This window comes from Ischnura elegans, chromosome 5 (assembly GCF_921293095.1).
Source record: "Ischnura elegans chromosome 5, ioIscEleg1.1, whole genome shotgun sequence".
Lineage (NCBI taxonomy): Eukaryota > Metazoa > Arthropoda > Insecta > Odonata > Coenagrionidae > Ischnura > Ischnura elegans.
In genome coordinates, this window is record NC_060250.1 from 57,893,630 (window position 1) to 57,906,546 (window position 12,917).

At 38.2% G+C, this 12,917-nt stretch overlaps 1 protein-coding gene across 8 annotated transcripts in view; it reads right to left on the bottom strand.

The window, feature by feature from the left end:
• Positions 1 to 12,917, bottom strand: part of LOC124158935 (broad-complex core protein-like) — a 351,886-nt gene that overhangs the window by 16,023 nt on the left and 322,946 nt on the right. Inside the window, exon 8 of one of the 8 annotated variants that reach the window (XM_046534362.1) lies at positions 2,065 to 4,311. The exons of 6 other annotated variants lie outside the window; for them this stretch is intronic. In XM_046534362.1, coding sequence (XP_046390318.1) covers positions 3,833 to 4,311 — 479 coding nt within the window. In that variant the 3' untranslated portion in view covers positions 2,065 to 3,832. Of the gene's footprint in view, positions 1 to 2,064; positions 4,312 to 11,256; positions 12,913 to 12,917 lie in introns of those variants that run through there. One more of the 8 variants, XM_046534364.1, reaches the window with a different exon arrangement.

Consider the following 12,917-nt stretch of genomic DNA (forward strand, 5'->3'; position numbering starts at 1 on the left):
TGGCAATGGTTTATATTTCTCATGGATGACTCAAAGTGCCAGAGAGAGCATTCCTAACAAAGAAGCGATATAAAATGAAAGCATAAAATAGCAGCTTTCCGAGCATGGTTACTGGGAGGAGAGGAAGGCAGAATGTACACAACTAGTCACTTATAACGAAAGAAATAACATGAAAATAATCCGTAAGGAGAACAAAAATATATAAGACCAAGGAAGATGATGTGGTGTTCGGTTTTGGTGAAGGTAAAAAAATAGGTTATGAGGTGTTGATAAAAAGGAGGTTTGTGAGAATAGAAAAGAGAGAGATACGTAAGAGAGAGAAAGAGAGAGAGAGCAAGCACACAACAAACCACTGACCAATGAAGGCACACAAGTGCAGCCACCTCGCTCTCCCGATCCCTGAGCCACTAGTTCATGGGGGCAGTTCCCCCGTCCAAATCCACGCTTCCCCCGACCCCACCCATGGGCCCACCCCCTCCACCCGCCCCTGCTCCACCGCCCCCACTCGGCCGGCTCTTATGGTAGGTGTAGATGTGGGTCATGAGGGAATTTCGCGAGCAGTAAGTGCGTTCACAGACGGCACATCGAAACTCCTCCATCTTCTCCTCGTGCTTATCGGCGACGTGACGTTTGAGGCTCGCCTTAGAGCACAGCATCTTGCCACACAGAAGGCAGAAAAACTGTCGTTTTGGAGTGGTACTATTGTTGTTGGCGGTGGCGGCAGAGGCCATGGCTGCCGCCGCCGCCACTGCAGCTGCAGTAGCCGATGAGGGGCCTGCAAACGAGGAGAGAGGACGAAAAAATGCGTGCAATAGCGGAAGGTTGGTTTTTCTTTCAAAGGTTACCTGCAGGAAAAATAGCAAGGTGTGGAACTCATATTTTTTTTGATTGATGCAGCAATAGCCAATCAGATTTTTTGGTATGAGATGAAAAAAATATTTTCTTCTCTTTTTTTTTTTAACAGTAATTACTTTTTATGTTGCAAAAGCATTTCTATTTAGTAATTTCTTAAAATAATCTTCAGAGAAAACCAAGAGCAGAAAAGAAAAAAAATGATTTGTAGGAGATTTGGATTGAAAAATACAAAGGAAATGAAAAAGTATGAGGTAACACAATAGTGTTTTTACAAGGAATTTGCTGAACTAGCAGGAGCAAATAAAAAAGAAGGAACAAAATTGCAGGTGATAGCAATAATTCTTCTTGGGAGGAAGAAAAGGATTCTTTTTGCTTAATAAAAAAAGGGGCAATAATGATGTCAAATTAGAAAAAAACATTTCATTCAGGAAAAAATGAATAGCCAAGCAAACTTAGGAAATTAGTACATGGAGCAACATAAATATGCACTTTATAAAAAGTAATATGTATTAAATGATTATTTTTCATAAAAAGCATTATGTTAAAATCTTCGTCATTGTTTCCACCGCAGGAAATTAAGATTGGAGCTTCAATGACCGACTTAGTCTTTATCAATACCATCAATTTTATTAACACACATTAGGCAGGTAACCATTAACTAGTGGCTTCTTGCAGCACATATAAAGCATATTTAATGCAAGAAAATGTGGAAAGTATATCAACTAAACACATAATAATCAGAATTTATACTATTCTAAATTATGAGAAAGCCCCATATACACTACAGAAAGAGCATGCTGCAAAATTATATTTATCATACCACTTTAGTAAATAAAACGAAAACTTCATCAACCATAGTAAGGAAAGGGAAAAAAGGTTTTTCATGCTTCTGATAAACTTAAAATGGCAAAATAATTTAGGCTAATCATGTAAACCAACTGTGTTCATGATTTGATGGCAATGATAGATGATCTAATTAAGCTGCAGTGAGTTCTTTGATGAATAGAGGTTGAACAAGAGTATGGAGAGAAGTGTCACACAACGATGCACTACATTACAAAACCCTTTACAGATCCAAAGCCTCATAACAATGCAGAAATCAAAATCTAATAGTCTCTCAATACAAGGCAACCAATACCATTTTAAAATCAGCATGGGTAAAGGTATCTTATGCGCATAGAGTGTAAATCATTTAAAACATAAACCAAATAGACAGCAAGATAAAACAATTTTATTTGCTAATACTGTTTACTGTGTGATTGGATACATTTTCCAGTTGTTTTAGTACATAAAGTGATTACAATGTCGAGGAGAACTGAGATGAGCAGTGATTCATCATTACAAATTAAAAACCTTAGGACCAGCAACGCACACAAATACAGGTGTATACAAATTTTACTCATGATAATCATTAGTATTAGCCAAAAAAATAACAGCTGGTAGGCACTTAGCATTTCACCCCAATCAAATTGTCTTGTATGAAAGAATGGAGTAATGAACCCTTCACATTAAACCCATAATTTACAAGTCCCTATGGAGACACAAAATTAAGGCCACAAGCTCTCAGAAAGTGGTTCCAAAATTTTTCTGCAAAAGCATCTGTTTTTGTCAAAGCAACAAAAACGCATCTGTAATCTAACATTGGTATGGCTACTCTAGGTACATAATTCATACGAAAATTTTTCCAGTTTTTATCACAAAATCTACACATTCTGACAGAGGTTCTAAAAAAAGCACTGAGCCACCTCAGATTGAATCAAAAACACAATGAAAAAATAAGTTCCTTAATGCACAGGGAGTAATCTTCCCTGATTGGCAGTTTTGAAAGCTGAAGTGTCAATAGATGGGGCAACTGTGACATGAGGAAGCAAAGATTTGACTAATGGAAGGGTTATCATGGGGATCTATCACTTTCTTACTTTTGTACACAATCAGAACTAACATTAGTGCATCTCTGAAAAGTTAGGCAGTCACATCACAAACGCTTTACTCTGGGAAATATCGTAAGAAAATTAAAAAAAATTAACAGATTAAGGCTGCGTATGATACATCTGTAATATTTATATTATCCAAAGCAAATTTGCAGTAAACTTGGCAATTAAGGAAAAAAACTGAAACACATTATAAAAAAAGCATACATATCTTCTACCAACCATGACAGTTATGAAATTACCAACAGGTGTGTACTGAAGCAATCAAATAGTCATATTATACTAAGTTGCAAGACCTACAAAATGAACACCAATATTGTATAAAACCAAGCAGCAATTGTACAGGAGTGTATACTTGTGGAACTGTTGTATTCACAATTCAAGTGATTAAAAACAAACCAACTTGTCTCCATACAGTTCCAAAAATTTCCGGCAATCTTTTACAGACTTTGTGAATATCTCATAATCAGTGGAGTGTCTTTGTGGATGATTACATAGCACAGGCAGTGTTAAGAATGTTCTCAGCAAGAGCAACCAAATATTTGAAAATCCATCATGAAAAGTGAACTTCTTCTTGGATGAAATGTCATGTAAGCTTTCACTCCATTTCTACAAGAACAGTAAAATCAGTCAATTAAATCCTAATTACACATGAAGTGCACCCAATGGCAGGTCAGCAATCAGTATCAGCCTTTCGTCAACAATACTGAATAAAGTTTGCACCAAGTCACACTCTTTGCCATCCCACAACAGAGATCAAGGCAAATACCATAGTTGGAACAACAAACAACGACTGATGCCCCCTCACTAACACGCATACATTATATATATCACAAGTTTTTCTCTACTGATCACAATACACAGCCAAATGTGCACCTCAGCCATTTCTGCGTACTTTTTTTTTTTTAATTCCAACGAAGAGAGCATTTACAGACTTTTTTTCTCCTCTCGATGCAATCGTCATCCTTCCCCTCCCTCTCATCCTCTTTCAAAAATTCCTTAACCTTCTCCTCCTCCCGTCGGGGTTTATTTAAGGCATTTTAGCTTCACACGTGAGTCGGACGGGGCCTGTTCTGACGGTGGTAAACACTGCGGTGGTTGTGCAGGCTGTTTATGGTTCGGAACACTTTATGACAGACGGGGCAGACGGCGGCGTGGAGCGGCTGCTCGTGTTGTTGCTCTTTGTGGCGGCGGAGGGTCGCTGCCGAGGCCAGCACTTTGCCGCAGACATTGCACGCCAGCCCTTCCCCCCCAACGCCTCCTGCACCCCTAGCGGGGCCCTCACCACGCCCTCCCGCCACTGTTGGCGTCCGTCTCCTCCCGGACCACGCTTCCATTACGTGGAGCGACTGCACTTCCAGGCCGGGCCACTGGCCGGCAGGGGCCTTGGGAGGTGTAGAGGTGGTGGTGGTGGTGGCATTAAATGGGGTGCCAGGATTGGTGCCGGGTGCGGTTGCGGTCGGTGCCGGGTGGTTGTTGGTGGGGATGGGGTTCTGGGCGCCGCCCTTGAGCGGGCTCGGCATCCCTGGACCGACAAGAGAGGCGGCGGCAGATAGGTGAGAGGGGAGGGGGTGAGGGGGAGGAGGGGTTGGGGGAAGAGAGAGAGAATTGAGAATTTGCGTGTGAGAGAGTGAGTTTGGAGACGGAGGAGGGGGGGAGAGGAGGGATCAAGAGAGAGAGAGAGAGAAAAGAGAGAGGAAGGGGTGGGGGGAGACAAGAAGGGGCATGCATTAATAATAGGTGGCCAAACAAGGGAGGATCGTTTTTTTTTATTCATGGTCCCAAAGCAAAACATGGGCCATACACAAAATAAATTGAACTTTTTTGAACATACTTCTTTGGTATTTTTTTGCCATAACATCATTTTAAACCTCCTTACACCCCCATATAAACACCAAACCCACTCAAAGGAAGGACCAATAACTTAAAACACAACTATTCTCTCTCCAATCCCTTTCATACTCCAGACCTTCATTCCCCACCCCCCAAACTAACTACCATTGCCTCTGGTAATATTTGGAATCACCACCAAAAACATTTCCAATATTGCACACAGAATACCATTCATTCAACCTTTTCCTACTCACTCTGCCACAACTATATGAACCTCGAAAAATGTGCCGAGCTTAGGTGAGTATCTCATATTGACAATAATTAACAATACAAAAGAGGAATAACCAGAAACAGTAAGCTAGTCTGTCAATGGAGGACACCTTTCCACCTTAACTACGTGACTGATAATGATTCATTTAAAGACTAAGGGCCACTCATTTATTCAATTGAACAACACTTTTGATAACTAATATCCATCGCAGTAGCCCAGAAGTATTCTCTATGATAACAGGATTTAGATAATGCATTAGAAAACATAAATGTTTACAAATTATTCTCCAAATTTATTTTATTTGCTTTATCACAAGCAACTACTCATCATACAGTGTTCATATTAGAGGTACAGTTTGGGAGATGAATCCAGTGTTTAATATATTCTTATGTTATATTAGTGTATGAAACATCTCACACCAATTGCATCCCAAATTGAATTGAAATGGAATTGGAATGTTTAGTTACAAGCAGACACCATTCAATGAAAAACACCATTTAAATAACTCTGGAAGAAACTACAGTATGCATTTCTGACTATGAGACTGTAAAAAGCATGTTGTCAAGTCTTGTTTCATTCTCATTTTTTTGAAAAGAAAATATAATTTTAATTTCTAGTCACAATTCCACTTACACAAAATCCTTGATTTGCATTCCCACACCATAATCTACACAACTCTCCCTCTAAAAGGGGGTGATCTGAAGAGATTTCACCACTTGGGCCACCTTTACATTCCACTTAGGAACACCTATGAGTCAAAACCCCTCAGCAAGCACCAAGCACTTAAAAAAAAAAATGCTCCACGCGACAAACTCAGGAGGAAGAGTGCTCGTCTTAAAGGCACTTCATGGCCCACCTCCTCCTCGTATCCCTACCCGCACAATATTTTTTTTTTTGCACTTTTCAAATGAGCAATGAGTATTTCACTTTCCAAACAAATATTTTTTCCAAACGGCACCCTCATCCCTCCCAACGCCCCTCCATAAAAATAAGTCTACACAATGTCTCCTGACAAGAGAGCAACACAGCTCACTATGACCACTATACAGTCAAAACTGACCCTCAGTTCACTTGGACAATGAACAATACAGAAACCACCCTTCTCTTGACTTTCAGAAGCACTTTGCTCATTGCACAGTACATAAAATTGGCAAGAAAGCCAAATTAAAATAGGAAAAATTTCTAATGGGACCAGCAAATTGCTGAGTTAAGGAACTTCAATTCAGCTCAAAAGAGTCAATTTTTTTTTGGTCTCTAATTATACTGAAAACTCCCCAGCAAATTATCACAAGAAATCAAGACTCAAACAGTAAACACAAAAAAAAATCGACATGATCACAAAATAAGTTGGTTATAAATTGGTTATCACCATAAGCAGAAAGAGAGAGCTATGCAAATACCATTAAAGGACAGCTTTCTTAATTTACAGCATGGCTTGTTTTCTTAAGCATTATTGAAACAATAGTTGGTCAGTACAATTAAAAAAAAAGAAAGGTTCAGAAGCTTGCAATTCTCCTACTCATGAAAGAACTAGCAATCAACACAAAACCATTTCCTTATCACAAAATTCAAAAACCAAGTGTGGCTTTTTAGAGAAGATTAAAAAAAAAAAAAATAAGAGATGGAAAAAAGCATCCATCCGTAGCACGCTTGTCAAACTGCTCAGTAAACTGGCTTGTCTTCATCTATGCCCCCCACCACTGCGCCTCCTCCTGCCTCCCCCCCGTCCACTACACCACCACCCCCACCCATGCCTACCACCCCTCCGCCACCACCACGACCCGCCCCCCTCCCCCGTGCCGCCCGGTGATAGATGCTCTTGTGGTTCCTCAGGCTATTCAACGTGCTGTACACCTTGTTACATATGTTGCAAACCGGGGCTCGAGTCGGGTTGGCGTGAACGTTCTGAATGTGCCGTCGAAGTCTCTGAGGAGAGGTCAGATTTTTCCCGCATGGCTCGCAACGGAAATGTGGGGAGCCCCCGTAGCCCCCCAACACTCCTGAAGCGGTGGGTGGCGATGGCGCCACCTGTTGGTGTTGGGAGGGGACGAGGAGGAGACCACCTGACGGAGAAGAGAGAGATAGACGGGGGTAGGAGGGGGTGGTGAAAAAGGGTTGGCAGGGAGCCGAGAGAGATGCCAAGATGAGAGAGAGAGAGAGAGGGTTTGGGTGTTTGCAGAGTGGGGTCGTCCAAGGGGGAGCGAGAAGGGAGAGACAGATAGGTGGGGGGATGGGGAGGGGAGGAGAGAAGACGAAGCTACGGTTACCGATTTCCATCCATATCATTCATCAAACTTTCATCCCTAAACTCACAATTAAGTTTACAAAGTAAACAAAATGATAAATCTCTAAAAAAAGAGTGTCTTCAGGGGGGTCAGATGCATTACTGCTTCATCTGTTTCCCTATATCTAAAGATTTTTTTTTCTCACAACAGCATTTAATGTATGACCAATCAAGCACACAATTTATACCAAAGACTTCCAACAGCCTGAAAAAACATTTGGGCTAAATGGTGAATGTTCATTTGTTCCAACATTATTTTGCTATGACTCACAACTCTAAGGTGGACTACAATTTTAACACATGCCAGGTATTGAGAGACGAGTGTTTATTTTACATTTTCGGGTGGAATTTTACCCTACCTATTACACATGATACAATAATTACATTCATAGAGTATTTCAAATAAACTAATATTAATAGGTGTTATTTAGAAAATAGAATACTCGCAATATTGTCTTGTCTTCATCTTCCTTCTTCACACACTCAGTTTATCAACATAATGTTACATAAATAAATATTACATCAGCACAATATTATTTTCTATAACAGAAGGTTTACACAAGGATTTATATTGACAAGCAGCTCATCCATCATCAATGGATGGCTAGGCCATTTTTCAGGGAATGCCTATTTTAAATTTCTAGAACACTCTCCATTTGAAGTAAACAGATAAGGAAGTTACATGGGCAGAGACAGTTATTTGGGGCTTAGAATTCCTAACTTTGAGAAATGAACCAATTGGCCACATGGGAGTTAAATCCTACTTGAGAGAGGTGACAGCTGAAATTTATTTTGCCATGATGGTGAATTTAAACCATTGACTCAACTCCAAAATATTGTAGTCACTAAAAAAATAAGAGTAAGAAGAAAAGAATCTAAAAAAATGCATGCTTTGTCGAAAAAAAAATTGTGATACGGCTAATAAGGAATAACATATATACAAAACGTATGTGTATAGTAGTGAGGCAAATGTAGAAAAGAGGCTACCAAAGAACTGATAAATACACTGGAGTAAAACCCACTTAATTTACCAGATGTATCCTTCAGCATGAGATTCAATGGAAACAGCTAGAGTTCCTCATGGTAAAACTCAAATATATTTGTGAAATCATTATTGAAACAGAAAAGCATGCAAAAAAATCTTAGGATCTGAAAGATGAAAAGCCAGCTCAATGAGATTCAACTCTCAGAGCAATGTCAAAACATAAATTGTAAGAGGTTAAAAGATATTCAACACGCATCCAACCACCTAAATAACTACCATTAATTGACTAAAAAAAGACCCTCGGCTGACAAAGGCACATGAATTCAAACACTTGTGAAGGGTTGGTGTGATTAGAAATGCTAAAGAAAAAAGAAAACCAACAGATTGGGTAATGAGTGTCATACATCAAGCTCATATTATCGTCACTCAAAGAGTTTTCAAATTTATGCCTACCTTACACATGGTTTTTTCACTGCAAATGTGCAAAAGAGAGTCCAACTCCCTAATCAGAATTAAAGTGAGATTCATTCATTTACACTAATTTTTGAATTTTCAGGCCTTAATGCAAAAAAAAGAAACTATCAACAGAGATCCTCTTGGGAGAGACTCCATTGTGATGAGATGTCCTTCATTGAAATAATATTTTTTAATGATGGTATATGTGAACATTACACACACAAAATTAATGAAAAAGATGTTGACATGTCCAGCAGGCCTGTAGAGTACATTTAATGGAGATTTTTTTATTCGCCTTTCAAAATTGCTTTGTTAAGAATGAGCTATGTCCTGATATTCCAGTTCAAGTACACAAGACAAATGATATTTATAAACATCAACATCAAGTCAGTATTTGGTATGCAAAGTGGAATATTATACACTCATGTCATAATTTCCAAATGGTTATGATCCCAATGTAAATTCAACGAATAAATAAAGGGACTCTATAATAATTGTAGTCACAAACACAACAGCCCCCTCCAATGACATTTCTGATGAGGTTTAGGATATTCATTATGAGACTAAGTCCTCAGCATTCAAACTGAAATTCCTAACAGTAAATATCAACCACAAACATTTCTGAGAGGTGTAAAAACAAATTTCAACAATTTTTTTTAAAATTGAAGCATACAAAAATTCCAGATTTCAAAGGTAACTAACTTACTGTTATCATCACCTAACATTTGCAGCTTATTATAGCACTTATCCTTTGTCTTTCAAATCCACCCACCAGCGTACTTTAAATGACTGCTGTTTATGCATAATCTATGATGTGATTTATTTAAAAGATCATTATCACTTCATTACCCTCACTCTTTACTTTGTAATATGCCACGTATTGAAATAAAATAAATTAAGTTTTGAAAAAATCTACGACAATCTATCAAATAGTGATAATAGGAAAAAAGGAAGGTTTGCTGTAGTCTGAGCATATGTGAAAACGATATCCATATTAGGATCTCAAAAACATGTCATCTATGATTGAAATTAAAAGATAAATAAAAATTTTCAATTATTATGATTTTCAAATTTTGAAGTGCTTTGAAGTGAAGTGTGCTACTGAGTCAGAGTTCTCTATCTCCAGGTTAACCAAAGGTAACCACTAATTATGAGTTAATCGTAACAAACGATATCAGTATGCAGGAACTTCCCTTGTGATTCAATAAGAGTGAAGAGGATGACACCAAACCAAATTTTCATCTAGAATAGTACACAAATCAGGGATTGAACCATTTTGTTTGAGAAAGTTCAGAATAAATGAGTAAACAGCCACCGCTAAAAACATATCCTGAAAGGATCCTTGGAGATACTTAAAGAAGACCAACGATAACCATTATGTCGAAACATTACTGAAGCTAACAAGCGGATTATCATACAAGTTAGACATCCATTAAATGATATATTTCTGATTAAAAAAAAAATTTCAATAGCTTTATCAGGCTCAATGTACTTCAAACAAATGAATTAAATCATGGTTAACCCAACCCCTTCATTATAGAGTAAGAAAAGAATAAGGAAGTTTGGATGATAAATAACTGGTAGACAAGTTGAAACTAGCCAGTAAAAGGAAGTAAGCCTAAAAAAATTGGTGGTAAGGAAAATCAGAATGTGAGAATCAGATACAGAGAAAATCAGATACTACAAGCAGGGGACAGAGTCCAACAGAAATCACAAAAATGTTCGAGGGAATTGATTCTGAAAGAAGAGAAGCTGCGGACTTTATCAATGAAATAGCAGCATAACACCTACGATTTGATTAGAATCCAAACATAACTTTGTTAAAATGACTCCTTAAAGATAGTGATAAAAATAACTCAATGCATTAGAGACAAAAATGAGCAATTTTACTTCAGTTGATAATACAAAATATGTGATTTGCAGTGAAACTTAAGATTGGTGAGTTTATGGAATAATCTAAGAAGGAAATAATAATATGGATCTTTTCTGCCTGAGAAGAGGAAGGGTAACAAAGGAAGAGTAATTTTTTCTTTTTAAAAAACCTTTCTTTTAACAGAGACTGTTCAACTGGAAGATTTATCTCCCAAAGAATTGCCATAAGGTCAAGGAGATGGATTTTCTCATGAAATTGCACTATTTTGTTGAGCTCGGGGTTTGAAGAAGTAATAAACGACGAGGACTTGAATTTAATTCTTCCAGTAAAGATCATGGCTTATAACCATTTTCAGAACTTAAAAAATGCCAGGGAATGAGAAATTCCAAAGAAGAAAATATGAACTCAAGGTCACTATTAATTGAAAGAAGAGAAGTGTAACCAATTTGAAGATCATGATTTCTGACTCCATTTACTGAGCCAGTGTTGACTACAGTAGGTTGGTAATTCTTGGCAAGCATATGCCTTTAAACCTCTCAGATATAAGTATGCGCTTAAATAATTACTATCCTCATGTACCTTCAACCGTCTACATAGAATGTGAAATGAGCATGAAAAAAACTGGCTACTATTCCTGTTGATTAGGCTGCCTGAAGGAATATTTTACAAAATGGAGGACAAGGCTTCCACAGCATCATTGCCCCGGGTACGCCATTACCACTGACTTCTTCAATCAGAGTTCTCACTCAGGGGAATCATACAATTGAATTTTTTGAGAATATAACTTCACTGTTTTTATTGGAAACAGCAAACAGAACAAGTAAACAGACACAGGAAACATTTGAATAGCAACTATGGATTTCACTGTGGGATAATCTAAGTCAAAAGCGTCTTTAGTCCACAAAATCACAGAACAACAGCATTTGTAAATATATATTTATATATTTACATATAAAATACATGTACCTTATGTAACTGGAAGGATCACACTTGCACACACACTCACACTCACTAAAATTCCAGATAAATATCTGACGGAACTAAAGGCAGTGTTCACAAAAAAACTATAAAATAATTCCGGATTGCTGGTCTAATAAATTGAAATCCCAAACTTAATTTACAAGGAAACTACATAACCCTGTTTTCACTCTGGCCAATAAATAAGCAAAAATTGAAAAAGATAGACTGAATCCTCTTTGTGACAAAAAGGACTAAACCATAACAGCACCACAATCAACTCATGAGTTTTGTTTGATAAACACAAAATTTTAAGAGGAACACAATCACCCTAAACGAATGACAGGTGACCTAATAACAGCCACTTCAAAAATTGTCAATCTCCATCAGAATTGAAGACAGGCAATTTGACATTTCTATGAGATTACTGAACAACACAATCTGACCTATATATATATATTCAATATGTTAATCACTTGTGCATAGACTGCTCTAATCCCAGAGTTAAGTTATGTTACAGATTCACTGATTGAAGTGCAAGAGGCAACCATTAAAAGACTAAGCAGAGCAATATCACATAAATGCCAAGGCTTAATTATAATGCAGGTTTCCAGATTAGCTTAAATGCTGAATGATAAGGTAGGTAGCTTTTTAAGAAGGATTGTCTACTTAGGGAGAGCACACTTATGCACACTTTGCTTAGTAAATAAGTTTTAGAGTCCTTATCAGTCCGTAAGTCGCCCCTAGTGAACAAGTTAGTTTCCAAATGATCAGCATAAGGCAACCCAGTAATCAATCACATTCTATTGCATTAGATAATGATTAAAATCATAAAGAATTCTCAAAAAGTATTTCAATGGAAACAATTTCAATAAATGCATCATCTTTTTAAAAAATAGCACACCTCAAAAATTGACAAAAATGCCTCAAGGGAAGAGAGAAAAAGCACCATTAATTGTTAAAGATTGTCCAAGGTTGATAAAAACCCCAAGGGACCTTCAGTTTCCTGATGGTGGACGGATGAAAGCAACATCTGAATTCGGTGGGTCAACGTATATATATATGTATATTCCTCAAGAGTGATATTTCATTCCAAACATTTTGGTAAGCTGCACTTCCAATGGGATCCAGCCAGTCAGGGCCTGCCCTGATTCCCATGATACTGAGAGCGATGAGAAATGAGGGAGCTTCGTGTCCCGTAATGCCGGAAGCACAGGTTGCACACAAATGCTCGTCCTTCACGCTTCCCATGCACATCTTCAACGTGACGTTGCAGAGACCATAAACGTGAGAAGGACTTGTGACACAATTTGCAGGTGGGGAGAGCTCCATGGTCAAGTGATTCTCCGACTGTGTGCCAATGCCTCTTCGGTTCGGGATCGACCGCGTCTTCTCCAAAATGTAAAACCCTTAAGCCCACCCCATCGGCACCTTCCTCCACTTCCTCCTTCACCCCGCACTCCTCTGCTGCA